General features: G+C 37.6%; 1 protein-coding gene across 1 annotated transcript; it reads right to left on the bottom strand.

Moving 5' to 3' along the window:
- Positions 1-1,643: 1,643 nt before the first annotated feature.
- On the bottom strand, positions 1,644-26,665 carry AADACL2 (arylacetamide deacetylase like 2). Its single transcript, XM_049867438.1, has 5 exons — positions 26,436-26,665; positions 23,588-23,810; positions 18,579-18,648; positions 16,677-16,848; positions 1,644-2,246 (listed from the first exon to the last, which is right to left on the bottom strand). Exons 1-5 carry the CDS (start codon positions 26,574-26,576, stop codon positions 1,644-1,646), a joined length of 1,209 nt encoding a protein of 402 aa, XP_049723395.1. The 5' UTR covers positions 26,577-26,665.

A 26,665-nucleotide genomic window follows, 5' to 3' on the forward strand; every position in this document is an offset into this window, starting at 1 on the left:
GTCACTTCCAAGCTGAAGTATTTAAGATCAGTGGGATATGGAAACTATCACAAATACGGGTAGTTCAGATTGTTAAGCACCCAAGAGTTCAGTGCTCATACTTCATAAAGATTTTATTGAGGAGCAAGTAAACTGTGCTGTTGTTAGGTGCCATCGAGTCAGTTCTGACTCATAGATGCAGAGATTTAGTACCTCGATGGGGAGAAAAATAACTGATTCCTTCGATATTCACTTTGTTTTGTCTGTGATTATCATGGATGTTTTTTTTTTCCCCCCTTGAGGTGCTGAACTTGAGCCTAAAAAACGGCTCTTAAAACAGAGTTAACCTCTCTGTTTTTTATTTTATTTGCTTTGTGGGCTGTTGGAATTTTAATCTTTAATTGCCTTCTAAAAAATGGAGGTTTGGTGTAATGTCTGGTCTCAATCGAACAAGTTAGATGTCCATTGTTCTTGGCTCAACTAGCTTGGTAGACTTTCACACACAAAATGAAATTCCTTACCACATTTTCAGCTTCCGATCTCGAGTCAACTGATTATGCCTGATACCCAAGATTCATGCTACTCTGCTTCAGATGTTTTCACCTCAATAAATTCTCAGATAGCTGTTTATGATTCCAATCAACAAAGGGATTGCAGAAATTATTTATTATTTGGGGATGATATATTTGAGGGTTTTTTGGAAAATTTTCTACTCCATACTCAGATGTGCTTCATGTTGAGTGTGTATTTAGATTGTATTCTTGAACCGTAATCTTTATCTGCTGCTTTTTTTTTTCTTAAGGAAATTTGACTTAAAATGTTAAATTAAAAAAAAAAAAAATGAGCCACAGACGATATCCAGTCCTAATCCCTGAAAGCTGTGAATGTTACTTTATGTAGGAAAAAAAAAAAAAGTCTTTGCAAATGCAATTAAGCTAAGGATCTTGAGATGGGGAAGTTATCCTTGATTATCTGGGTGGTCCAATGTAATCACACACGTCCTTATAAAAGGGGGACAGAGGGAGATTTGAGACCTATAGACCTATAGAGGAGAAGGCCATGTAAAGTCAGAGCAGAGAGAGATTTGAAGATGTTGGCCTTGAAGACTGGAGAGATGTAGTCACAAGCCAAGGAATGCTGACAGCCACCAGAAGCTGGGGGAGGAAAGAAACGGATTCTTCCCCAGAGCCTCTGGAGGGAGCTCATCTCTGGCAATATCCTGATTTCAGTCCAGTGGTATTGACTTTGAACTCTAATCTCCAGAACTGTGAGAAGGTAAATTTATGTTGTTTTAAGCTACCAAGTTTTGGTGATTTTTTATAGTAGCCACAGAAAACTAATATAATTATCATGCAACAATTTTTCTTCTTTTTTTTTTTCTCCTCTTCCCACTCACGACTACAATTTCTGTGCCTGCCTGGAAACTTCTTGAACTTGCCAGTAACCATTCTTATTTCTCAACTTTAATGAATGTTGGCCATTGTTAGGACTAATACAATTATAATCAATTATAAGAAAGGGAGAACACAGACAGGATTACATATATTTTACATATACAGAGCCAATCAGTTAGAAAACTGAAGAACTAGTTCAAGGACACATAGTATACAAAGTATCACAAATTACAATCCATAAAGTGATGGTCGTATGTATATATTCCATGTTTACAAATTCTTATCCAGCCAACTAATATACATATCTCTTATCCTAAGGCCTAGATGTAAATAAAATGGTGAGGTCATATATGATAAAGCTGCATGGAATCCATCCTCTACGTGGTCGTGAGCAACTGGAACTCCAGCATTTCGAAGTCGTGTGACATACATAAAACCATCATCTCTGAAGATATCATATTCACAGGTAAGAATGTAGGTGGATGGCAAATTCTGTAACTGTGAATCATTGGCCAATAAGGGTAATGCTCTATTATCCATAAGTCCTGGTAGTGAATAATTAGGTCTGCCAAGGATTGGTTCAGTATAAACATAGTCCTTTCTGTATTTCTCGGGAAGTAGCGTGCTCCAGTTAACAAACTTGAACAGATGCCTTGACTCCAGAGGCATATGTTGGTTTCTTCGTATCGCCGGGGGAAGTGCTTCATCCTTAGTGAAATATAGACTTACGAGTTTGATGGCTATATCCCGTGTCAAGAGTAAGCCATTCTCGTTTTCAAGGTGAGATGGCAAACAAGAATCAATTACCTGTAAGGCAGGGTAAAGTAAAGCTTGTATCTTGATTTTATGTTTTGTGTCAGGATCATTCTGCATCTGAAAAATATCATGGTATCTTGTAAGGCAAGGACGACCAAAATACAGGAGTAGGAAATTAAATTTGAATCATGTAAGAAATCACCCCCATTAAAATCCATTGCCTTTGAGTCGATGCCTACTCATAGTGACTCTGTGTAGCTAAAGTAAGCATTTCAGTATCTGGATCTAACATTCCTTCTGGGATGCCATATGAAATAACTGGCTTTTTCCACATATGTATCACTATTTTCCACCTCTCTGCCTGCATTATGTTATTTGTTGCCTCATGTTCAATGCTTTTACCTGTCTTTTTGCATCTTTAAGGATCAAGGCAAAGTCAATGTCCTTCAAGATAATGGAAGACAAGCTGCTGGCTGGATCCTCCAAGGCTGGCAATTTTGCCCTAGTCTCAACAGCTATGTTATCAGTCTGGTGTGGACCTTTTACTACACATTGAACATATACTTTTAAACATATATGTGTGATTTTGCATTTAAATATTGATCAAAGCAAACTCCTCTTTCTCTAAATAACTCTGGACTACCAAGGTTCTTTACCTCCTCAGGCCAATTATTACTTTTCTTATAAAATCTTATAAAAATGTCTATGATGACTCTTTCTACTTGATTTTGAATTCCATCAACACTGACATGATATTAAATTATCATTATTTCCCTCAATAGGCCTAACATAGTGAAATGCTGAGTAGTACAAAAAAATGATAGAAGGATAGATGAATGAATGAATGAATGTTGCTGTTCAGTTTATAATTATTTTAATAGGACATTATCCTTGGGATCAGAAATCATGGATGCAAGAAGCAGTAAAATGTATATAACAAGTACGTCCCAACCATACAACTGGATTATGAACTATCTATAGCTTTTTTTTTCTTTTTTTTTGTAGCTTAGTGTTCTCTCCTAGAACTACATAGATTCAAAGACAAGGTACTCAGAGTGCAAAGGTGCAAATAAGTATTAATAGTGAATCACAAGCCCTGAAAGTATCATCTTGGAAAACGGACAGGGAGATCATATAAATAGATGTTTAGCTCTCATTTTGTGGGTAACTAATATGTACCTAAATGCAAAACAAAAAACATAAGATATTCATCTTAAGATGTTATTATTTCTAAAGTAATAATAAAGTACAAAAGTCAAAAAAGTTGGCAGAACTTATTCAGCTCATGGCAATGAGGTTTAGACACTTCGATAACTGAAGTTGGATTGTCCGTTGTTGTTTTTTTCAAAATGACAGGATCATTGGGGGTAACATCAGTAACTAAAAATCATGGATGAGATTCCCCACATCCTATCCTAACTCTTAGTATTTTTCAATAATAGCATTATTTCAATGAGACAGCAATGAATATTATGCATCTGAGCTTTCCCTTCATACTTAAACATCATTAATCCTAAACTTACAATATTTACAGTATAATTCTCCCATACAAAGTATTCATTCTGTTCCTTCTTATTAAACCAACCCAATCTGAATCTCTAATTTTTCAAGTTATAGGTCATACTATTTATATTGTGGTCATAAAAAAGTAGTTTAACACTGTAAAACAAAACCAAACCTGTTGCTGTTGAGTTGAGTCCGGCTCATAGCTACCCAACAGGACAGAGTAGAACTGCCCCATCGGGTTTCCAAGGCGCAGCTGGTGGATTAGAACTGCCAACGTTTCAGTTAGCAACAAGCTCTTAACCACTGCGCCGTTTAATTCTCCTAAGTCTATATATTTGAGAACAAAACTTAAGATCATTTCTCAAAAGGCCTTTAATGCCATTCTAAACAGTTTCCAGTGATATGGCCTCATAAGCATTTTAAAAGGACATATTTAATACTAGTATGCTTAAAGTTTAAGGAGACCTAGTAGCGCAGTGGTTATAGTACTCGGTTGCTAACCAGTAGGTTGGTGGTTCCAACCCACTAGCCACTCCGAGGAAGAAAGATGTGGCACTCCGCTTCCATAAAGAATTACAGCCTTGGAAACTGATGGGGCAGTTCTACTCTGTCCTATAGGGTCATTATGAGTTGAAATCTACTCAATGGCAGTGGGTTTAAAGATTGAGGCTGGAGAATTGATTGAGAGTTTATTGCCAAGGTCCAGGCAAGGGATCATCTGAGGCAACAGGGATGACTAGGATAGAAAAGACGTGTGAGATGTTTAGAAATAAAAATATTCAGTAATTTTTAACTGACTAGATGAGCAAGAAGGAGAGACAGAGACGGAGAGAGATCACAGACAACTATCTAAAATACAGCTCAAAACTTTTTTGAAGAGAGAAACTATATTTTATGATTAGGAGAGTCCAAACTAGTCTAATACCCTTAACAACAACAACAACAAAAAACCCATTGTGGTTGAGTCGATTCCGACTCCTAGCAACCCTGTAGGACACAGTAGAATTACCCCATAGGGTTTCCAAGGAGAAGCTGGTAGATTCGAACCGCCAACCTTTTGGTTAGCACCTGAGCTCTTAACCACTGTGCCTCCAGGGCTTCTTTAAGTACATGGACAGGTTTCCTTTACCAAGCACTCACACTTAAACTTTAGCATTTCAGGAACACACTAGCCTCCATTCCTTGAATGTCTTTGTGAGTAATATGATGTCCTGATGATGGTGTAGGTGTCAGCAGTTACTGACCCATCACCACGGTATATGTGATGGCCACCTCATCAGGACCCCTTCAGGATTATGGTTGGTTTTCCCCTGACTGCGTGGCTCTTGATTCTACTTTGTCTTCATATTGTCTTCCACCTTTCTTTTAACTCCACTCCCAGCAGCCTCTGGGCCAGCCCCATTCTCATACCTACCTCTATTTCTTTGTTCACAGCCAACCCCTGTGGCATGAGTTGGAAGTGGTGGCTGAGGAGAGATTGGCAGCAAAATCAGAGAAGGGATACTCTGTGAATTTATGCCCTGCCCAGAGAGAGCTGTATCAATCCACTGACCCAACTGCTTTGAAACTCATTCAAAGCAGTAGTCTTCCATGGACAACTGTGACTGTCATAAAGCCTGCTTCGGATGGCCTGAAGCATTACTGAATCCTCTCCCACTCCCCAAATACCTTGAGAGATCCACAGGGCACGGTATTTTCTTAGAGAGTGGTTAAGCCAACCTGGTCAAAGAGTCCCTCCATGGAGCCTGTCATCATCCACTGTTCCTCTTAACCCAACTACTGGTTCACAAAGGCTCCTACCATCTAGCCCCTGGTTTGGATATATGTTATTCAAAGCCCTGCAAGTTCCCACCAACTTATCAACTGCCTGATATCCTTAGTAACTTGCTATCTGAGGACTTTCTACATTGCTAGTGATAAGTTTTGTTTACCAAACTTAGCATATCTGCTATTTTCAACCCAGAATACACAGCTTCCTAGCAACTGTGGTTGCTAATTCAACTAATTCCCTTTTGTCACTTATTGTTCCACAGTCAATACCTCCAATTCACAGACAGTGAGTATCTAAATAAATTATGAATCACCAAAAAGGAATTCCATGTGATAGGTCTATTGGCCTCATTATAGGGAGCAGTCTGCAACTGTACTGGCAGCTGGAGAACTCCCACACAAGGCCTTTCAAGAGCCCAAGACGATCAACCTACTCTCCTTCTTATGGATTCATTCTGTTCTTTCCTGCTCCTTATTCTTCCCCGCAAAAAAAGTCCACTTCCCATTTTGTGTCCTAAAACAGGAATAATAAACTGTATCACTCAAAAGTGTTGGACTCATGGTGCTGCCATGTCCAGGTGCAATACCCAGTTTACTGGGAGGAAGACCTGAAGTCAGCTTTGCCCAGTGGTTAAAACTTCATTACTGGGTGTGAGTCCTGGATTTATAACATTAATTCTACAACCTTGGACAAGTTACTTAACCTTAAGTTATTTAAACTTAAATGTTTGTTGATTTTCAAGCAAGCAAACTCTGAGGGATGTCTGCTCAGTTCCATTTTTGTCTGAGAATGCAGAGGTGGTGTCTGAACTTAATTAGCATCTTTGTAACACCTGTATACCATGCTTCAGACCTCAGAAGCCTTTTGAAAAACATGCCCCCTCGCCACCACCCCCGCAGTGTATTACTCTACAATAAAGCACCTTTGTCATACACTGCCTCTTATAGCCATTTCAATGGCTTCCTCGATCTGGTGTGCTATCTAATTTTCTCCTATTTTCATTTAACGTATTTGTCTTGAATAGTCATTTTTAGATTATCTCCAACTCCACTTTCAAACACAGTCCTAGCTTCCAGAAGCTAGCTCCTAGAAGCTGTTTGGATCAGAATCCATTCCACTTTTCCAGAGAGCTGTGAGCATTGATATCAAACACGATTTCTAACATTCCATGAACATTTGCTATACACCAGACTTTGTGATTAGTGGCTTATATTTAATTTTGTCTTGTATATACCCATTTTCCCATCAACCCTACTTGACTCCTTTTATTCATTGTCCACTATATTCAATAGTTCCCAAGCCCTGCCAATGCCATATATTTTTTTAATTTAACCTATCCACTTTTCTCTGTTGCTACTAACATCACCCTAGTCCACATTATTTGCCGTCCAGAGAAATGCAGCTCTTCCTCTAATGCCCTCCTTTTCACTCGTTCCCACCTTCCAGTCTATTCTCCATTTTGCAACAGTATTATTACTATTTTTTAAATAAATGCAAACGTGATCAAAACTTTTCAATGACTTCTCAGTGCTCTTGGGGTCAAGTAAAAAATCTCAAAAAGCCCTACCTTGAGTTGCCCCTGCCAGCCTCTCAAACCTTATCCCTCTCCATCCTTGCTTCCTTTTCTCGTATTTAACATCTACGGACTTCATTCGTATCTTTGGACTAATAGCCTAGGAACTAAACCAACTGTGACTACATAAGCAGGGAGGGGGCAAAAACAATCCACTTACACCTTTCTCAGGCAAACAGTAGAACCTGATTCCAAAGATGAATAGGGAGCTGCTGCTGGTTCCACAGGTGTGCAGTGCCAATGTCTCTCATCTCTAAGTTTGCCCCACACAGTCACATTGAGGATAATCTGTCAAGCTGTGTTCTGTTACACAACGACCAGGATAGAAGAAGTTACTAATCAAGTAAAACAGGTTAAATAGAAAGACGGAGCTCAAACCCTGCGGTATTTTGAAGGGTGGAGAACAAAGACGGGAGGAGTACAATCATGGTGCCAGAATTTGGAAATACATAACTAAAATTGTCCTAGATTCCAAAACACTTAGAGTATAGTTGGGAACGTGCACACACGATAAAACATAAGATAACCACTATACTGGAGCTATGTATAAGCCGCAAAGGTAATAGAGAATAAGTTTACCTGCTGGAGTTCCCAGAGTCTATGTTACATTCAGGTGGAGAAATCCATTTGGCTATATGGATTTTTAACTCAAGACAGTGATCTTGGAGGAAGACAGAGCTTCAAGAGGTTTCAGCAGATAAATGAGAACAGAAGTCATGAGATCAGACAGAATAGAATAAGAAATAAGATGACCAAAGTTTAAGCCCTGGAAGTACCAGGTTTAAAGGAGTGTACAGGGAAGTCGTTCATATCACATTGAACATAATGAAGAAAGAGGTAAGATGAGGATCCAAAAAGACTGCTTTTACAGAAGTCACAGGAAGAAAGTATTTTCTAAGATAAAAGTTGGCGAGAGTTTTAAAAGATGAAAAGAAGTTATGTAAAATGAGAATGACAACCACCACAACAAAAAAAAACTCCTTAGATTTCAAAACTAAGAGGTAATTGACAATTTAGCCCTGGTGAGTTAATAGGAATGCTCGCAGGTGAACACAAAGTGAAGAACTCAGGAGGGAATGCATTGTATGTAAAGAGAGGGAATATAATTTGTTCTTGATTGAAGTTATAGATGAAAACAAAGACAAGTGAAAAGACAGATGATTTGATAGAGGATTTTTAAAAATCTCATTAGCTTTGCATTTCTTTTTTGCCCTTCTTTTCCAGTGAGAAAGTATAGACATGCTCATACGCTGAAGTGACTCAGGAAATAAAGGCAGAGAGTAGAAGACACCGGAAAGAGAAGGAATAACTGTTAGAGAAAGGCCCCTGAGGAGGTCGGGTCTTGGAGAGACATCATTCAGCAGAGGTAGAGGGATGATCTTAGAAAATCAAACAAACAGGGAGAAGACAGTAAACATGTAAACATCTGCAGAGGAATTTCGTTTGGTGGTTGGTTGGTTTGTTTATCTGTCTGTTTTGGGAATAATATAGGACTTATACGTAGTGCCTACCTGGTGGCCATTTGGCCTTTGTCTTTCCAAAGAAAATATATTTGAATTTATACATCATAGACTTAAAAATAAATTTGTGAATCCAAACTAATTTTAAATTGAAAGTCTCTTGTAGAAGAGACTTGGAGACTGGGAGAAGAGAGGAGTTGAGGAGGAAACAGAGAGATAGAGAGAGATTCTTTACCTGTTATTCTTTATTCAGCTAACATAAACGTCACTTATCTTTAAACTTCTATGTTAAACAAAATGACTACTTAAGAAAAACAATGCTTCATTAAAATAATCTTCAGTATGATCATGGACCACCTGGAACCCAAAACTCTGTAGCATGGAGGCAAATATATTTCCTTCATCTCTTATTAGTTCATGTTAAAAGGTAAAGCTGTGGCAAATTAATGTAATTATGTACTACTGTACCCTATAGCTTGAAAACCCTGGTGGCATAATGGTTAAGTGCTACAGCTGCTAACCAAAAGGTTGGCAGTTCAAATCCACCAGATGTTCCTTGGAAACTCTATGGGGCAGTTCTACTCTGTCCCATAGGTTTCCCATGAGTCGGAATGAACCTGACGGCAACAGGTTTTTGGTACCCAATAGTAAGGAAGAAAACAATTATCCTACACCGAAAAAGACTAAATTACAATGGCTGGATTTCTGATGTCAGCCTGGAGCATTTTCTAATTATCTACTTGAGCGAAACCAGCTTCCTTACCTGCCAAACTGATCTCTCTGTTTCTCACTCCCCGGTAAGGTGACTTTTTGTCACACTCTATCTGGTTAACAGCCATCCAGTGTTAAAGGATAATAATTTTAAAGCCCTATAAGTTCTATGCTTAACTTGCACTATCGATGTTTCAATTTTCCAGACCTAAGGAAGTTAATTGTCTTTTAATTAACCCAGCAATCTTACTGAGCTTTTTTTTACTGTTAGGTGAGGAAGTACACCCCAAGACTAATTGCTTTCTGTAGACATGTACTCCACTAGGCAGGCACAGGGAGAGAGTTCTGTCACTAATTGCCCTGTAATAGAACAGTCAAGGAATCTCTCTGTCTTAGGACAGGATTACTCTGTCTATGATCTCTCAAACAGATGACAAAGCCCATCCTGACACCACACAGGGCAGTGCCTCAGCATTAAGAGGTCTGCCATTCATTTTTAAGTTCCCTGGGTGGTGCAATGGGGTAAGCACTCAACTACTAACCTCAAGGTTGGTGGTACAAACCCAACAAGTGGCACTGCAGAAGAAAAGCCTGGCAATCTACTTCCACGAAGATTAAAAAAAATCCAAACTCATTATCCTGGAGTCTATTCTGACTAGAGCAGCTGGCGGATTTGAACTACCAACATTTTGGTTAGTGGCCTGGTCTTAACCACCGCACCCACCAGGGCTCCCCATAAAGATTACAGTCAAAAAACTCTATGGAGTAGTTCCACTCTGTCACGTGGGGTTGTCATGAGTCAAAACCTACTCAATGGCAATGGGTTTGGTTTTTGGTTTGCCATTCATCTTGATTCAGTTAGTATATACATTTCCAGAACTCTGGTGGTGCAAGACTCAAAATAACAGAGGACAGATACTCCTGCTTTCATTGAATTTCAGGTGGTCTGAATAACACCGAGATGCTGGAATTCCAGACAGAGGTAAAGAAACCAAGATATCAGAGACTTGCATACATGCTAATGAAAATCATTCCATGTCGAAGGATGTATGTCTATCATTTTTTTTTTTTTTTTTTACTAAAACATCATCATCAATTATAGTTTCTGATAAATACTTGCTATTGTTTTGTTGGAGCCTTAGTTGTGCAGTGGTAAGTGATATGCCTCCTAACCAAAAGGTCAGCAGTTCAGATTCACCAGCTACTTCTTGGAAACCCTACGGAGCAGTTCTACTCTGTCCTCTAACGTTGCCATGGGTTGGAATCGACTTGACGACAATGGGTTTGGTTTTGAGTTTTATTGTTTTATTAATAGAATGGTCTGTTTTTCTGTTTTTAAAGACGTGTCAAACATGGAAATATGGCATAAAGGCACCATAGAAATATTATCGTAAATCAGATCACAAGACCTTACTACCACCTTATGACAAACTCTCCATGTTAATAGTCAAAGTGGTATATTTTAAAGGGCCAAAACTATCAACCTAAATAAGCACAGTGATATTGCATATCATACCTTCCTTTTCAAGTTACCTATATTGAAATGTTGTGTGCCTTCGAGTCAATTCTGACTCACAGTGCCCCTGTGTGGCAGGGTAGAACTGCCCCATTGAGTTTCCTAGGCTGTACTCTTTACAGGAGCAGACCACCAGGTCTTTTCTGCTATAGAGCCATGGGGTGGGTTTGAATCACCAACCTTTCGGTTAGCAGCCAAGACCTTAAACATTGTGCCACCTGGGCTTTTCTTATACCGAAAAACTTATAAATATATATTTTTTAATCTGGAAGAGTGGAACTTAATAATTACTTCAAAATATCAATTCACATTCTCTTCTGAGATTAAGAAGACATTTCTGACCCTAGATAAATAAAAGCAAACTATAGACCACTTTAAAATAAAATATAGCCATGAAATTGGATTTAAATGCTATGATTAAATTTCAAAAATGTGTTCCTCTTAATTCAGGATTACAGGTTTACGTCCAGAATAGCTCCCTTGACTATAGTGACCATCCAGATAGTTATAACTGACAGTACATCACGTGGATACAGAATGTGACATTACCAGAAAACCCAGAAATCGTAGCTGGAAGAGGACTATTCCCTCACAATAACGGAAATATAATGGAAAAAGAGCATTACAGAAGAATCCATTTGTTTTCCTAATCTAAAAGAATATTTTTTATATTGTGAATTATATATGAAATAATCTGCCATTATTTTCTAATACATACAAGAAAAACGAATCTAAAATTTCCTGTTGATCTTCCTCAGAGTACAAAACAGTGTACTCTCAGTGTTGTGTTCTTATTGATACTGAATTTTCTAAACTATAAATCTATAAGCCACTATCAATCCCAAGTCATGAGACTTTGGGGGGAAAAAAATGCTTCACAAGAATTAGAAAGCGAAAGTTGATTCCGACAACGCAGGTCAAAAATAATCTGATGCAAGGAACAAAACGTTTTGGTGAAAATATAACTCACATAGAAAGTTTTAACAGTCCAGGAAGAACAAGTAACTTAAAATATAATTATAAAAATAAATAAGAAATGATAATCAATTTTTTAAACGTCATTTAAGCACATGGAGTTTTAAAGAATGTGATATTTTCTGCTATGACAATCCCTTCGAGCAGACAGATCAGAAAGTCAAAATAGCTTCTGTGTTCTCACATAATACACTCAAGGAGCACGATAACGTCAGTTTTTAATTCACCTTCAAGGGAACAATTTGTGCTGCCCTATAGCTTTTACTGAGACTTGCATCTTTTTGGGGTGCCTTGGGCGCCTGTGTTAATATTTAGGTTTTTCCTCCTTGAAAGCTATAATCAGGCCTACACACTGACATAAATTATGGCTACATAATTATCCAATTATGGCTACACCCAATTCTCCTTTCGATCAAGCCTTCTTCACTTGCCAAGGCAAGCATTTTAATGTGCAAGCAGATATAACAGGCATGGCAAAGTATTTCTTGATGATTATTGGGTGATTGTTGGAAAGTTCTTAGAAACTTCACATCTACAAAACCAGTTTTAGGTAAAATTCAAGATCGGACTGCTGTAAAGCTTGGCAGTTAGTAAAATAATCTCAAAGTGGGGATATTCTCCAATTTTTACTCTCCATCTTATGACAGTAAGATCCTTCAGATAAGTGACATGTCATTTCCAATACACAGCAAATTAGTTCAGGATGGAAGAGACCTCAGGAGTCAGCCGTTCTAGGAATTTTCAAACTTTCCTTTTGTCAAAGAAATCACCTTTTATCTTTTTCCTCTAAGGAAAGTTTACACAGAACGCTGAACATGATGAAATTAAAGTGGAGCATCTTGGGTTGAAGGAAAGGCCCAAGTGCAAAAGCCATTTTGGTTCCACAATAGAATTTTGTAATTGTGGTATTACAGATTAATATACGCGTATATGCATGTGTGTACATGTGCATATATATATATACATTTATACATATATGGAGCCCTGGTTGTAAAGTGGTCAGTCACTTGGCTGCTAATCAAAGGGTTAGCTGTTCAAACCCACCAGCCGCTCTGCAGGAGAAAGATGTGGCAGTCTGCTTCAGTAAAAGTTTATAGGCTTGGAAATCCTATGGGCCAGCTCTACTCTGTCCTACAGAGTCACTGTGAATTGGAATCGACACAACAGCAATGAGTTGTTTTTTTTTTAATATACGTATATTTGTATGTATATGTGTAAACACAAATATATGCATAAATGTATGTTATATGTATATGTACATAAACTTCTCCTAAGTTCTCCAGCCCTGAGTCTTTTGATGCTTGAAAGAGATTTTTTTCCATAAATGGAACAGGAGTTTGCATAACCATTTTGCCTCAAGTGTTTCTACTGAAGTCTTACTTTTAAAAGGACAGAGTAGTATTTCTCAAGAATGAGTCTGAGGAAGACTAGTCTTGATAAGCTTCTCAGTAAAAAAAAAGTGGAGAAAATTGACAAAATATTCTCTTAGAAATCCATAACTTAAATAAAAATCTCAAAGTATATAAATTTAATTCATTTGTGTAATCCTTTTTTGATCACAGCCTGGCCCCAGCCCCCACTTTGGTATATATGGCCTTAAGAGCTAGGTTCTAGAAACACACATAAAGACCCCTTTAATATAGGCCGTTTTTATGGAAATGATGTACTAATTTTTCGTAGTATAAACTCCCATCATATATAGGGTTTTCCCAAGTACTGAGAAGAAGGAAGGAAGGAAAGAAAGAAGATAGATAGATGGTAGATAGATGATAGATAGGTAGATAGATAAATAGATGATAGATAGATAGACAGACAGATATAACTGAGGAGTACAGCATATATAGGGCTGGGGTGGAGTGGGGTATTATTCTGAAGAAGAATACCCATCAAATTGACCCCATTGCTGGAGCTTTTAAGTAGAAATGGTTATTTTAACTAGTAATGGTTAGTAATTGATAGAACAACTAGACAAAAATCAGTAAGGACATAGAAGATCTGAACAGCAATATTATCCAAATTGCCCTAATTGACAGTTACAAATTTTTTTAAGCAAATACTCTGAATACACATTTTATTCAAGTACACTTGGAAAATTAGCTGACTGTAAATAAGTCTCAAGGACTGTAAGTCTTGCAGCGCATATTCTTTAATCACAAAAAACTTAAATAGAAAATTATTAAAAATAAGAACTTTTGAAAATCCCCCAATTAAAAAAAATGTTTTAAATAAGCTATGGTTCACTAAAGAAGCCTTGGTGGCACAGTGGTTAAGCGCTCAGTTGCAAACAGAAAGGTTGGCATTTGAACCCACCAACAGCTCCATGGGAGAAAGATTTGGAGATCTGCTTCCATAAAGATTACTGCCTGGGAAATCCTATGGGACAGTTCTACTCTGTCACTATGAGTCAGAATTGACTCAATGGCATTTTTTTTTTTTTAATGCATCACTAAGTAAATTAGAAAATATTCCAAATGGAATGATAATGAAACACAAGCTACTAAAATCAATGTGGAGTCCCTGGATGGTGCAAATAGCTATGCACTAGGCTACTAGCCAAAAGGCTGATGGTTCAAACTCACACAGAGGCCACTGGAAAGACAGGCTTGGCAATCTGCTTTCAAAAGGACATAGCCTTAAAAACCCTATAGAGCAGTTCTACTCTGCATATATGAGATCACCATGAGTTGGAATCAACTCGATGGCAACAACAACCAAAAAAAAACAAAATCAGACTAATTCAGTCAAAGCAGTATTTTAAGGGTAATTCATAGCTTCAAATAAATATATTCAAAAAGAACATTTAAAATATATCTGAATTTGCACCTTAAAAAGTTAAATATAAAAGAGCAAATTAAACCTAAGGGAAGTAGAAGGAAAGAATAAAAATAAGAGCAGAAATCTATCAAATAGAAAACAGACAAATATTAGGAAAAAATTAACACTGCCAAAAGTTGATATTTTGAAAAAAATAACTAAGCTGATCAATTCCTGGCTAAATTAATCAAGAAAAAACCACAAAGTACCAATACCCAGATAAAAGAGGGAATATTACTACTGATCCTATACATTTTAAAAGGCTAATAAAGGAATGTTCTGAAAAACTCTAATCCAATGTTTCTCAGCTTTGTATTGTTATTGCTCCTTGCCCCCTCAGTCACCATAAGTAGGAATTGACTCAGTGGCAACTAGCAAAAACAAAAGTACCTCCTTAGACTTTTTTTCTTCACTGGACCGTAAAATGTTAATATCACAGATATACTGTACACATACATGTGCTTTATACATACAATGAATAAGACTTTTTGCCTCCACCAGGAACCAATTTTTGCCCCATTAGTGGTGATATCATCTCATTGAGAATGCATACCCTACGCCAATGAATATGTTAGGTGAAGTGGATGGATTAAAAAAAAATTAAGAATATCGATTCAAGAAGAAATAGAAAACCTGTATATCCTTATATCTAGTTTTTAATTGAATTTGTATTTTTAAAAGCATTGCTACGAAATGCAATGCCAGTCCTAGATTTTTTTCACTGGTAAATTCTTTCAGACACTTAAGGAAGGGGAAGAACCAACCTCGGAGCCTTGGTGGCACAGTGGTTAAGAGATACAGTGAGCTATGGCTGCTAACCAAAAGGTCTGGAGTTCAAATCCACCAGCTGCTCCTTGGAAGCCCTGTGGGGCAGCTCTACTCGGACCTATCGGGTGGCTATGAGTTGGAATTGACTCGACGGCAAGGGGTGTATGAATCAATCTTATTGAAATTCTTTCAGAACATAGAAGAGGAAATAATGCTTCCCAAATAATTTTATGAGGTTTGTATAACCTTTATATCAAAGCCTGACAGAGTATTTTAAATAATAGAAGTCAATCCCTAAAAAACACAAAATCTTCAATAAAATGTATTAAATGAAACTCAACAATAAATACAAACTTTAATGAATTATGACCAAGTGAGGCTCATTCTTGAAATGCAATGGTAATATAGCATTTGAAAATTAATATGACTTGTCAAGTTAAAATAATAAAGGCAAAAATTTACATGATTATTTCAATAGATGGATTAAAAGCATTTGGCAAAATTCAATACCCATTTATACATAAACTATCAGCAAACTAGGAATAGAAAGGACTTCCTCAATATGATATAAGGCTTCTATGAAAAATCTTCAGTTAACATCATATTTGCTGGTGAAATATTTAATACTTTCCTCCTAAGATTCAGAATAAGACGATTATATTCAATATTGTAGTGGAAGTGTTAACCAGTGTGCTAATTAAGAAAGAGGGGAAGAAAGGCACAAAGATCAGAAAGGAAGAATTAAAACTGTCTCTAGTCACGGGGATATGATTGTTTATGTAGAAAATCCTCGGAAACTAAAAAAAGAAGCAAAGCACTGGAATCTGTGAGTAAATTTATCAAAGAGATGATGGTAAAAGACCAAAATAAAAATCAATTATATATTTATGTACTGTTAACAAGCACTTGGAAAACATTATTCTAAATCAAATCGTTCCAAAATAATGCAGAAATAAAACTGAGAAAAGATTGGCACAACTTCTACACTGAGAACAGTAAAATACTGCTGAGGAAATTGGAGAGGATCTATATAAAACATGAGCTATACCCATGTGCCTGGATTGGAAATCTCCACATGTCAGTCTTCCTCAAACCAATCCATAGATTCATCGCAATGCCACTCAAAATCCAATTAAGATTTCATTTTAGAAATTAATGATATCCTAATATTTTTGATGAAAATGGGAAAGATACAGAATACTGGTAAGTTTTGAAAAAGAAAGTTGAAGTCAGTGCAGTATTGGCATAAAGACAGACATATCAAGAGAGCAGAAGGAAGAATTCAGAACTAGATCTCCATATCATGGTCAATTGATTTTTGACTCCAGCACCACTGTAATTTAGTGGGAAAAGGAGAGTCCTTTCAACAAATGGTGTTGGAAGAACTGAATATTTGTATTGGAAAAAATAAACCTCAATTTCTTGTTCCCACATAAAGACAAATATAATATACCTCTTGAATTACCGCTGCCGTTAAAGTACCCCCAGAACTGTCTCCTGAAACACAGATTCGGCTGGGATCCACGCCATATTTTTTAAGAATTTTATCCTGAAGAAAAAACTTGACTGCAGTGATGCCATCTTCAAGCTGAACAGGAAAGTGGTATTGAGGAGCTAATCTGTAGCTTTGAAAAAAGAACAAGAAAGCATTTATGATTGTATCTGTCCAGGTAGATTTCAAATACTGAACAGACACAATTGAATTGTTGCATCTTTCAAATATCAAACCTGAGTTTCTACTAACCCCTTATTAAAATGAAAAAAAAAAAAAAAAGAACTTTGATAAAAAGATGTTTGACTCTTGTATCTAAGGTCTCTGACATCACTGTGTGAGGGGTAAGGGGAGTGTTAGGGACTCCCTGAAATTGCACACACAGGTTTTAGCCCATGTACATGTTGGATTGGAGATGCTCTATAGCTGACATTGTATTCTTAATGTGAATCAAACGCTTTGAAACCCATTGTTGGAAAAGCACCACAGATTTGAAACAGCAGCAGATCTGAAAGCATACCCCAGGCAAGTGTCTTATTTTTATTTTTTAAGGTACATAGGTCAAAATTCTGCAAGCTAGCAGGACACAGTCTTCATCACGGGTAATGCTTGAGATGTTAATTCCAAATAAAACTTCTGATATATAAATAACATTTAAATATGGCAGGGAGTTTGCTAGGAGCCCTCATGGTGCAAACAACAGTTAAGCGCTCTGTTAAGAAAGGTTGGTGGCTTGAACCCACCCGGAGGCTCAGCCGGAGGTCTGTTTCTGTAGAGATCACAGCCAGGAAAACCTATGGGGCGGCTCTACTCTGTCAGATAGGGTCTCTATGAGGCTGAATTGACTTGATGGCATCCAACAATAACAGCATTGATTAGGAATCTTGTTTATTTCTGGAAAATTGATTTATCAGGCAAATTATCACCATTTTTTAAATGGGTACGAATGCATTTTTTTTTTTTTTTCATATACATGGACCACTAAAGAATTGACAGTTAAAATCCACCAGCCACTCCTTGGAAACCCTATGGGACAGTTCTACTCTGTCCTAAGGGGTTGCTATGAGTCGGAATCAACTTGATGGCAACGGGTTTTAATATTTAACATTAAATATTGACCAGATGGTCCTTAAAATGTTATCGTAAACTATGTTCAGAAAATCCTATATGAAGTATAATTCAAACATAGGCATGTACCAAAAAGGTATTTTGATATGTGTTATTATAAATAGAGTGGATTTAGGTATTTTGGCGCAAAACCAAATCAATTGCTGTCAAGTCCATTCCAACTCATGACAAGCCCATTTGTGTCAGAGTAGAACTGTGCTCCATAGCATTTTCAATAGTTAATTTTTCAGAAGTAGATCACCAGGCCATTCATCTAAGACGCCTCTGGGTGGACTTGAACCTCCAACCTTTCAGTTAGAAGGTAAGCGTGTTTGTACCACCCAAGAAAACATCACATTTGCTCGGCCTCTAACCAAAAGGTCAGTTCAAATCCACCAGTATTTTCTCTCCGTCCTATAGGATCACTATGAGTCGGAATCAACTCATTGGCAACGGGTTTGGTTTGGGTCTTTAGTCCTGCTATGTTACTTGAGACAAAACTAGGACCTTATAGGATCTGGGTTGTATGTGCCCAGCAATATCACAATGGTGTTTCCAAAATTGCTAGCCCTGGGTTCCCACAGTGGTGGGAGAATAATGAGGTACTGGTCCTCTTTAAGGAGTGGTGGATGCTGACAAATAAAAGATACTAATATTTAAAAATTCTATTTGAGGCATAGCTGACTTAATGTGGAAACAGAACCTCTATGTGGTGAAGGCAAAAGCCATAGTAACCAAAAAAAATAGTTCTCTTACTCCACTGCCACAACGACAGCATCAAGTCTGTTTGCCGTCCATCTGTTCAGGAAGTCATAAGCCGTCTGCTCTGAAATGGAAAAAAAATCAATTTAAAGGTGCTCCTTGTAACTAAAAAGCAACAGGAATGACACTTACGGCTATAAACTTGCAAAGAAATGTTGTTTGTGAGTATTACATAACCCACAAAAACCAAACCTGTTGCTGTCCAGTCTATTCCGACTTATAGCAACCCTAAAGGATAGAGTAGAACTGCCCCACAGGGTTTCCAAGGAAACACGGCACTGTAGGGAAGCAGACTGCGACATCTTTTTCCCCTGGAGTGGCTGGTGGGTTCGAATCACAGACCTTGTCAGTGAAGGGGGACATCAAACTAATAATCAGGAATCCTAAGTGTTTTTAAAACAAAGTAACATTTTCCCGTCTGTGGGGATTTCTCTGATGCTTACTAAAATGCCAGGTAATAAATACATGAACACTTGGATATTTCATAGACCTTACAAAGTCCTAAGGAGCCCTAGTGGCAGAATGGTTAAGCACTCAGCTGCTAACCAGAAGGTCAGCGGTTGGAACCCACCAGCAACTCTGGGAGTAAGATGTGGCAGTCTGCTTCTGTCTGTAAGATCACAGCCTTAGATCCTGTGGGGCAACTCACTCTGTCCTGTAGGGCTAGTGAGCCGCAATGGACTCAATGGCAATGGGTTAGGGTTTTTTGTTTTGTTTTGTTTTATAAAGTCTTGACAATCTGCTTCTGTGAAGACGCCAAACCAAAAAACTAAGTCCGTTGCTGTTGAGTTCATTCAGACTCATAGCCACCCTATAGGACAACACCGAATAAAAACAACATAAAAACTTTAGTGGAATCAATGCATATGTTTGGAGATAAGTGAGGCCAACTTGTTATTTATCTTACACAGGAAACAAGATACTCTGATCATTCTTACACCTTATAGAAATTAAACTATGGATGCAATCTACTGAGTACACAAAGGAGGTGAAAAACAGGAGAAAAGCACTGGAGGAACATTTTGGATAAAAGCTCTTTTGAGGATCAATACCAAAAGTCCCTTTAGTTATTCAGTGTTCTGTTTTATTTTTCAAAAGACATTTAATGAGCAGTCTCTGTAGGGAAAGTACTTTGCTAGATACCAAACCAAAACCAAAAACCAAACCTGTTGCCATTGAGTTGATTCTGACTCATGGGGACCCTACAGGACAGAAGAGAACTACCCTTATAGTGTTTCCAAGGAGTGTTTGGTGGATTCGAACTGCTGACCTTTTGGTTGGCAACTGAGCTCTTGACCACTGCACCACCAAGACTAAATACCAGGGATTCAAAAATAAGAGATGAGCCCCTTACTGGGGAGTTACCAAAACAAACACGGAACATAATTTTTAAAACAAAATAATGATTGTTAGCAGAAAGTATATGCAAGCTGCAACGGACATATCCAAAAATTGCTAAATTTTTTTTAGAGTCACAAAAGACAATGTGAAAAGTTGATATTTTAGCTGACCGTCAAAGAGTAGATTGACATTTTCTTAAGGTAAGATAGTAGGGCCATTCTAGAAAAACAAAGTCATAGGAGGAAGGAGAACGCATGGAGTGTTCAGGGAACCAAAAGCTGTTCCCAAACCCGCTGATTCCAACTCATAGCGACCCTATAGGACAGGGTAGAACTCCCCCACAGAGTTTCCAAAGAGTACCTGGTGGATTCAAACTGCCAACCTTTTGGTTAGCAGCCGTGGCTCTTAACCACTGCGCCACCAGGGTTTCCAAAAGCTGTTCAGTATGGTTGAAACAAAAATATGGAAGGGAACACTGGCAGAAGAAAACGAAGCTAAAGAGTGTAGGGGTGGGAAAGTTGAATGCCGTGCTGCTAAGGACTTTAGATTTATTTTCAGGAAGTTACTGGAGTCCCTGAAGAATCTAGGGCAAAGGAACCATGTGATCAGATTTACATAATAGAGGGGTCCTGAGGACCAAGTGTGGAGGATGAAATGAAGTTTAACAAGCAGAGGGTAAGAGGCCTTAGAGAAGAATATCAGTAAGAGAACTCGAAGTGCTAAATTGTGTTCATGAGGTCAAGGTGCTCTGGAAACAGAATAAATGGGATATGATGATTAAATGTGGGAAGTTTGTAAAGAATTGAGTGGGATAGCCGTTCACCATTTACTGAGCATATTTAAGAGAATGAGATGTGGGTTTGGATGGATGATTCTTTTTTGTTTATTTCTTTGTTTTCTGAGGGTGTTTGTACGAGTCTTGCTTGGCCATATTGAACTTGAATTGTCTGTTTTTCTCCACCTGTACCTGTCCAATTGGCAGTTGTAGGTATGGATCTATATCTCAGGAATTATGTCAGAGAAGGAGAGACAGAACTGGAGCTCAGTAGCATGTGAAAAACTGGAGAAGATAAGGGATTGGAAAACAGAGCATGTGGAGTCAAAACCAGGGGAGGGAGAGAAACCTGGGGTACAAGAACATTTAAGAAACATAAGTCTGGAGACTATTATTTTGCCTGGTTTCAACATTTAAGGAGGTAAATCTGGAGAATCTATTATCTTGCCTTTCATTTTTATTTTTTTGAGTAAGAGATAGGGGCTAGATTGGGGTGGAGCACAGATAACAACAAATGGCAGAAGGAAGTCCAGGAGAAATTTGTCATAGAAAACAAAAGGAGAAGCAGCAAGCGTCAAGGAAGAAGAGAGTGGCCTTATCAAATGCGGCAGATGACAGGGCCTGAAGAATTCATTAAAGGAAGGAAAACAAGGGAGGAGGGAGGACTGGAGCCTACAGTTTGTAGAAATGGATCTGAAAGGAAAAGAAATGACAAAGAACTAACTAAACAGAAGGGTTCTACCCTTCTTGTTAAACAAGGCTTCTAACTAATTCTGACGCACTAAAATTTGGGAACCACTGGCTTAAGAGTTATATGGTGCCTTATGGCAGTAGAAAACAACTGTTCCCCCCCGCCACCCGCTTACTTGTCAGACTGCATGCTCTAAAGTGTATTGTTTCAGGTTTTTTCAAAACCTTAGATGAGAAAGAACAATCTTTATATGGATTTCCTGAAGGGTTTGCAGAGCACCTACTTTCCAGTTCTTATAAAGTTCACCTCTGAATCCCAGACCTCCGCAGAGAATCCTTATGTTTATTGCATCATGTTCCCTACTCTTTGAACTGCTTTTGCTGATTATATGTCTTGGTGTCATGCTATCAGCCTATACTTATAAGGCTGATTTACACAAATGAACAGCTTACCGCGAGGATGGGTTTTAAGATGTCCATTGTATAATAAAAAGCCTTTATCTAAGGTCTAAGAGCTGCATTTCTCATCTCAGTATCAGAAATCATCCGGTTTTGTATTTTGCTTCTTTACCTTGCTTTGCTCTTACTCTACAGAAAAAGGGAATAAAACATGTGAGAGAGGGCTGTTTCCCACTTTTCTTCTCCTTTGCCTCCTTACTTTTGTTTTATTGCTGTCTACCCTTCTTACCGTGTGAACCATGACTCACAAATTGCAAGGCTTCCAAAAACAACTCTTCTGATGGTTATCAGGATTGCACAAACCAAACTGAGCAAGGAGCACAAAAGCAGCACAGACCTTCAACCACAATGTTGAACACTGCTACCTAAACTGCAACTGTAAAGCCACCTCCACAATTGCCTCATCCTATAAAAATACGATAATCCTCCTTCAGCGGGGAGCCATGTGGTCTTTAGCACCAGCTGAATAAAGTCTTCAACCATTATTTGAGTCACTTAAATCATTTTCTTTTGATAAATCAATGTGAAATTTGTAACTGATTATGTTCTTCTCTGATGTTGTTTGGCATAAAGACAGAGAGGAGAAAACCAGAAAGCCAAAGCTGCATGCTACCCTTTATAGCATTTTGTATATCCACCCGACTCTTTGTGCCTCACTAACTTCCAAGCTTATTTTCTTTTTGCCTAATCCTCATTACTAATATTTGATTAAGTTTAGCTCGCTGTACTGCATATATCTTAAGAGCCTGGCTGCTAACAAAAAAGGTCGGCAGTTCGAATCCACCAGCCAGTCTGGAAACCCTATGGAGTAGTTCTACTCTGTCCTATAGGGTCTCCATGAGTCAGAAGCGACTCGACAACAATGGGCTACGGGCTTGCATATATCTTAACAGGGTTCACAAACTATTTAGAGTTGAATGAAGCCTAGAGAAAAACAGGGTGTAAAAAGAAAAAGGTTCATTTGCTACATTTTCATCTTTCCTCAGTTCTATTTATTTGTTTAATTTTATTATTTTGATTAAATAGGACAGTGGCTCCCCACATACTATCTTATGATGGCGTTTTCAAAGTTTCCATAAAGGTGAAAGTCTTTTCTGGTTTTGTATTGAACTTGCTGTCTTAGAATCATCACCACAGGTCAGTAGGGAGCCTAAACTTCATGAGAACAGTTTGTTATGCCTCATGCTATTTTGTGTTTTACTTTTAGAGTCGATACTATTGGATGCATTCTGAGTTTGACCACCGTTCATAGTCTTGTTATCAGCAACTACAAACTTGATCTTGTAGCATCCAATGGCATAAGTTTCTGATTTGTCATTTAAAACCTCTGCTTCATGTCACTCTTTCTGCTCCTGAATATATTCTGATCCCAATGAAAAAAGTGTTAGTACTTGACAAACTCATATCTCACTTTAATTTGATAGATTTTGGTTCAATGTGAAAGCTGAGAAGTGTTTACCAAAGAACGAAACAAAACAAAAATTGAATTCTGAAATGATATTATTTGCCAAATAGTTTGTCAAAGAACATATGTCTGTATCTAGGGTTATCTATCATATCTATATGTCCATCTATCTTTCTGTCGATCTATTTTCCCATGTATCTATCCTTATTTAATATCTAATATTTTGATATCTAATTTTTATAGTTATATTGCATATAAATATGTATATAAAATACTGCTTATATCAAAAACAGACAACCAGTTACACTTTTTTTTATAATATGACGAACTTACTGAAACTTCCCAAACAAAAACCGCCACCATGCATATAAATTACAGCTCGCCTCGGGGTTTCTGACTTCTGCTTAGGCAAGTACAAACGTACTGGAATGTCAATAAATGTGGTATCAGTCACTGTGATGTATTCATCTGAAAGTGGTTGAGTATAATCCAGCACGATTATCATGGAAAAAAATTCTTCAAACCTCATAATACCTATATTTTCAAGAAACAAAGCCTGTAGGCAAAACAAAATGAAAAATTAAACATCTCGGTCTTTAAATAGCATAAAATTGGTATAAAGAGAAAAGAAAAAAACACAAGCAAAGTCAATTAAAAGAAATAGAATATTTTGTAAAAATTATTTCCAAATAGTACTGTATAGATCTATCGCATACCCTGGTTGCCTTTGAAAATCTCGGGTATTCAGTGTTTAAACAAAGAGTTTATCTCACTCAAAAGGCATCAATTTCCTGGGAGTTTCTTTTATTCCTGTTCTAATTATTTCTTGAATCTAACGTCTGATCTGAAAAATTTCAGGTCTTGTAACTGCTCTTCTGTTTTTGTAGACATGTTGCTATATTTCCCTTTTTAATTTTCTTCCTTCTTCTTTTGAATAAATGACTTTTTTCTTTTTTTTTTATTGTGATTTAGGTGAAAGTTTATAGACTCAACTAGTTTCTCATCAAACAGTCAATACAAAAATTGTTTTGTGACATTGGTTGCCAGCCCTACCATGTGTCAACATGCTCCCTTTCTCCCCCCTCCCCCCGCCCCGCCAGGTTCCCTATTTCCATTCATCCAGTCAAATTTCCCCTCATAGCAACCCTATAGGACAGAGTAGAATGGCCCCCAAAGGGTTTCCAAGGAGCAGCGGGTGCATTTGAACGGCCAAACTTTTGGTTAACAGCTGAGCTCTTAAGCAGGATTTTCAGTGCGAGTAGTGCCTGGAACAGGTATATATTCAATAAATCTTGTCCTATTATGATTTAAGTGTTTTTCACTAATGAGAATTCTTAAGAATGTCATACTAATTCAATGTAATCAAGTAGAATATTTCTTAAAGCAAGTTTTGGTAAATAGGTAAATTTAGCTAATTTGTCGTTTGGTGTATTGGTTTTTAAGAATTAGATTTTTTTTGTTTTGCAAATTGTTTTGTCTCTCACATTTCCTGCTTTGGAGTAGACACTTAAGTATTTTTGAACAATAATGAAAGCTACCACTTTAGAGATTGTCTTATGCTGTTCTGGTAGTACACATGATTTTTAATTTTCAGAGGAGCTCTGAAAAATATTTATTAGTAGTATCCCTATGGGCCAAAAAACGTACAATAACAAGTTAAGGAAATTTTCCAGCATTGGGCTGTTGCCAAAACTATGTGCATTCTTCTACCAAATTCTGCCCCCCAATTTAACATGGCAAAGAATGTATGTTTCAAGACCATTTTGTCAAGAACCTTCGTTTTTATTTTCCTTTTGTTACATTAAAAAATGTGATTATTCTTTCTGGAACCAGTATGCTTAGCTACAAAATTCAGCCACGACAAGAACAAGCAAACCAAATTGCTTCTCCTTGAACAACCAGAGACTGTTAAATTTACTGGAATAATCCTTAAAGTCATTACGTAGGTGCTTTTCTCATTATTTTTTAAAGGGCAATCCACGTTCAATATCAAATACATCAATTGCATACTTTTAGTATTGCTAGACAAGGGCAAAAATAATTTGTAGTTGAGAATGCAAAAGTATAATTGTAGAGCTGGATGTTCTGAGATGATTCTAATCCTGATGATGACATCAATGCCAGGCTCTCTGAATTATAAATGCATGTGAAAGAATCAACGAAGACAGAGCAGCAGGTTTTCTGAGAAGCCTGGCACTTGGTTATCCATATATTCTTTCATTTTACTTTAAATCAAGGAGTCAGAGCATTGGCGCATTGGAGAAAGAGATAGGAAGAAGGTGATTAGAGAGACAACCATAGATACTCCAGATGCCCCTAAACTAGAAGTGATACGTAATTAGAGACACATGTAAGGACTTAGCAAACACTGGTAGGAACTGTCTGTGGTTTTACAGAAGCAATATTACCATGAGAAGCACCAAGGGACAGCCTTCCCCTCCTACACGGTTGCTCTCCTCTCTGCTCACCTACTGCTATTGCTGCCTTCTCTTTCCGTCTCCAATTGTCACTATCATGGATGGCAGTGGGTTTGGGTTTTTTTTTTTTTTTGGCTATTGTCACTATGATCAAACATTTCTGGGAGCAACCTGATTTGGCAGAAAAGAGCATGAGTTTTGAAATGAGGCTGTCCTGGGTTCGAATTCTGAAATTGTCACCTTTTAGCTACATGACCTCTTCAGAACCTTTTCCACCTCCTCTCTAACCTGTAAAAATAATTGCAGGATAGTAAGGAGTGAGTGGAGGTATCTACTACACAAACCCCGTACCGTGCATTCTAAGAGCTCACAAGGTTGGTTCCTCACCACATCTCCCATTTACAAAGGAACTATGTTTGCACGAACTCATAAACCACCTTGCATATCCTTAATCAGATAATCCCTGAAATCTGGCAATTTAGAATTGAAGATGAACAAACAGGAGCCACTGAAAAGAATAAACTCCTTAAACATCAAGGAGGTACAAACCATTTAGACATAAACTCCTTGGAGGCAAGAATTCTGTCTCACTCTGCTTTTGGTAGATGCAGTGTTTTTTTTTTTTCTACTTAATGTCATTTGGTTGATTTATCCTAACGAACAAACAGTGGTTCTTTCAAAATTGTAATTAATACAAAGTGCACAAGTACTCATACTTAGACAACAAGACAATCCCAAGAGCAAAAAAAAAAAGTTCATCTTACCAAAAATGTACAAGTTTTAGCACCTGCAACTAAGACCATTACTTTCCAGCTTTCTTCGATGTTGTCCGGAATGGGTGTATAAATATGAGAGGCAAAGAGGATACAAAATAGTCCAAAACAGAGTGCTTTGAATCCCACCATCTCTGTTGCAGCCTCTTCTGAGTGTAGAGATTGTATTTTTCAATGAATACTGAATAATAGTAGCAGAGCCAATGTAGACTGAGGACACT

Source organism: Elephas maximus, chromosome 23 (genome assembly GCF_024166365.1).
Source record: "Elephas maximus indicus isolate mEleMax1 chromosome 23, mEleMax1 primary haplotype, whole genome shotgun sequence".
In the NCBI taxonomy this organism is placed as follows: domain Eukaryota; kingdom Metazoa; phylum Chordata; class Mammalia; order Proboscidea; family Elephantidae; genus Elephas; species Elephas maximus.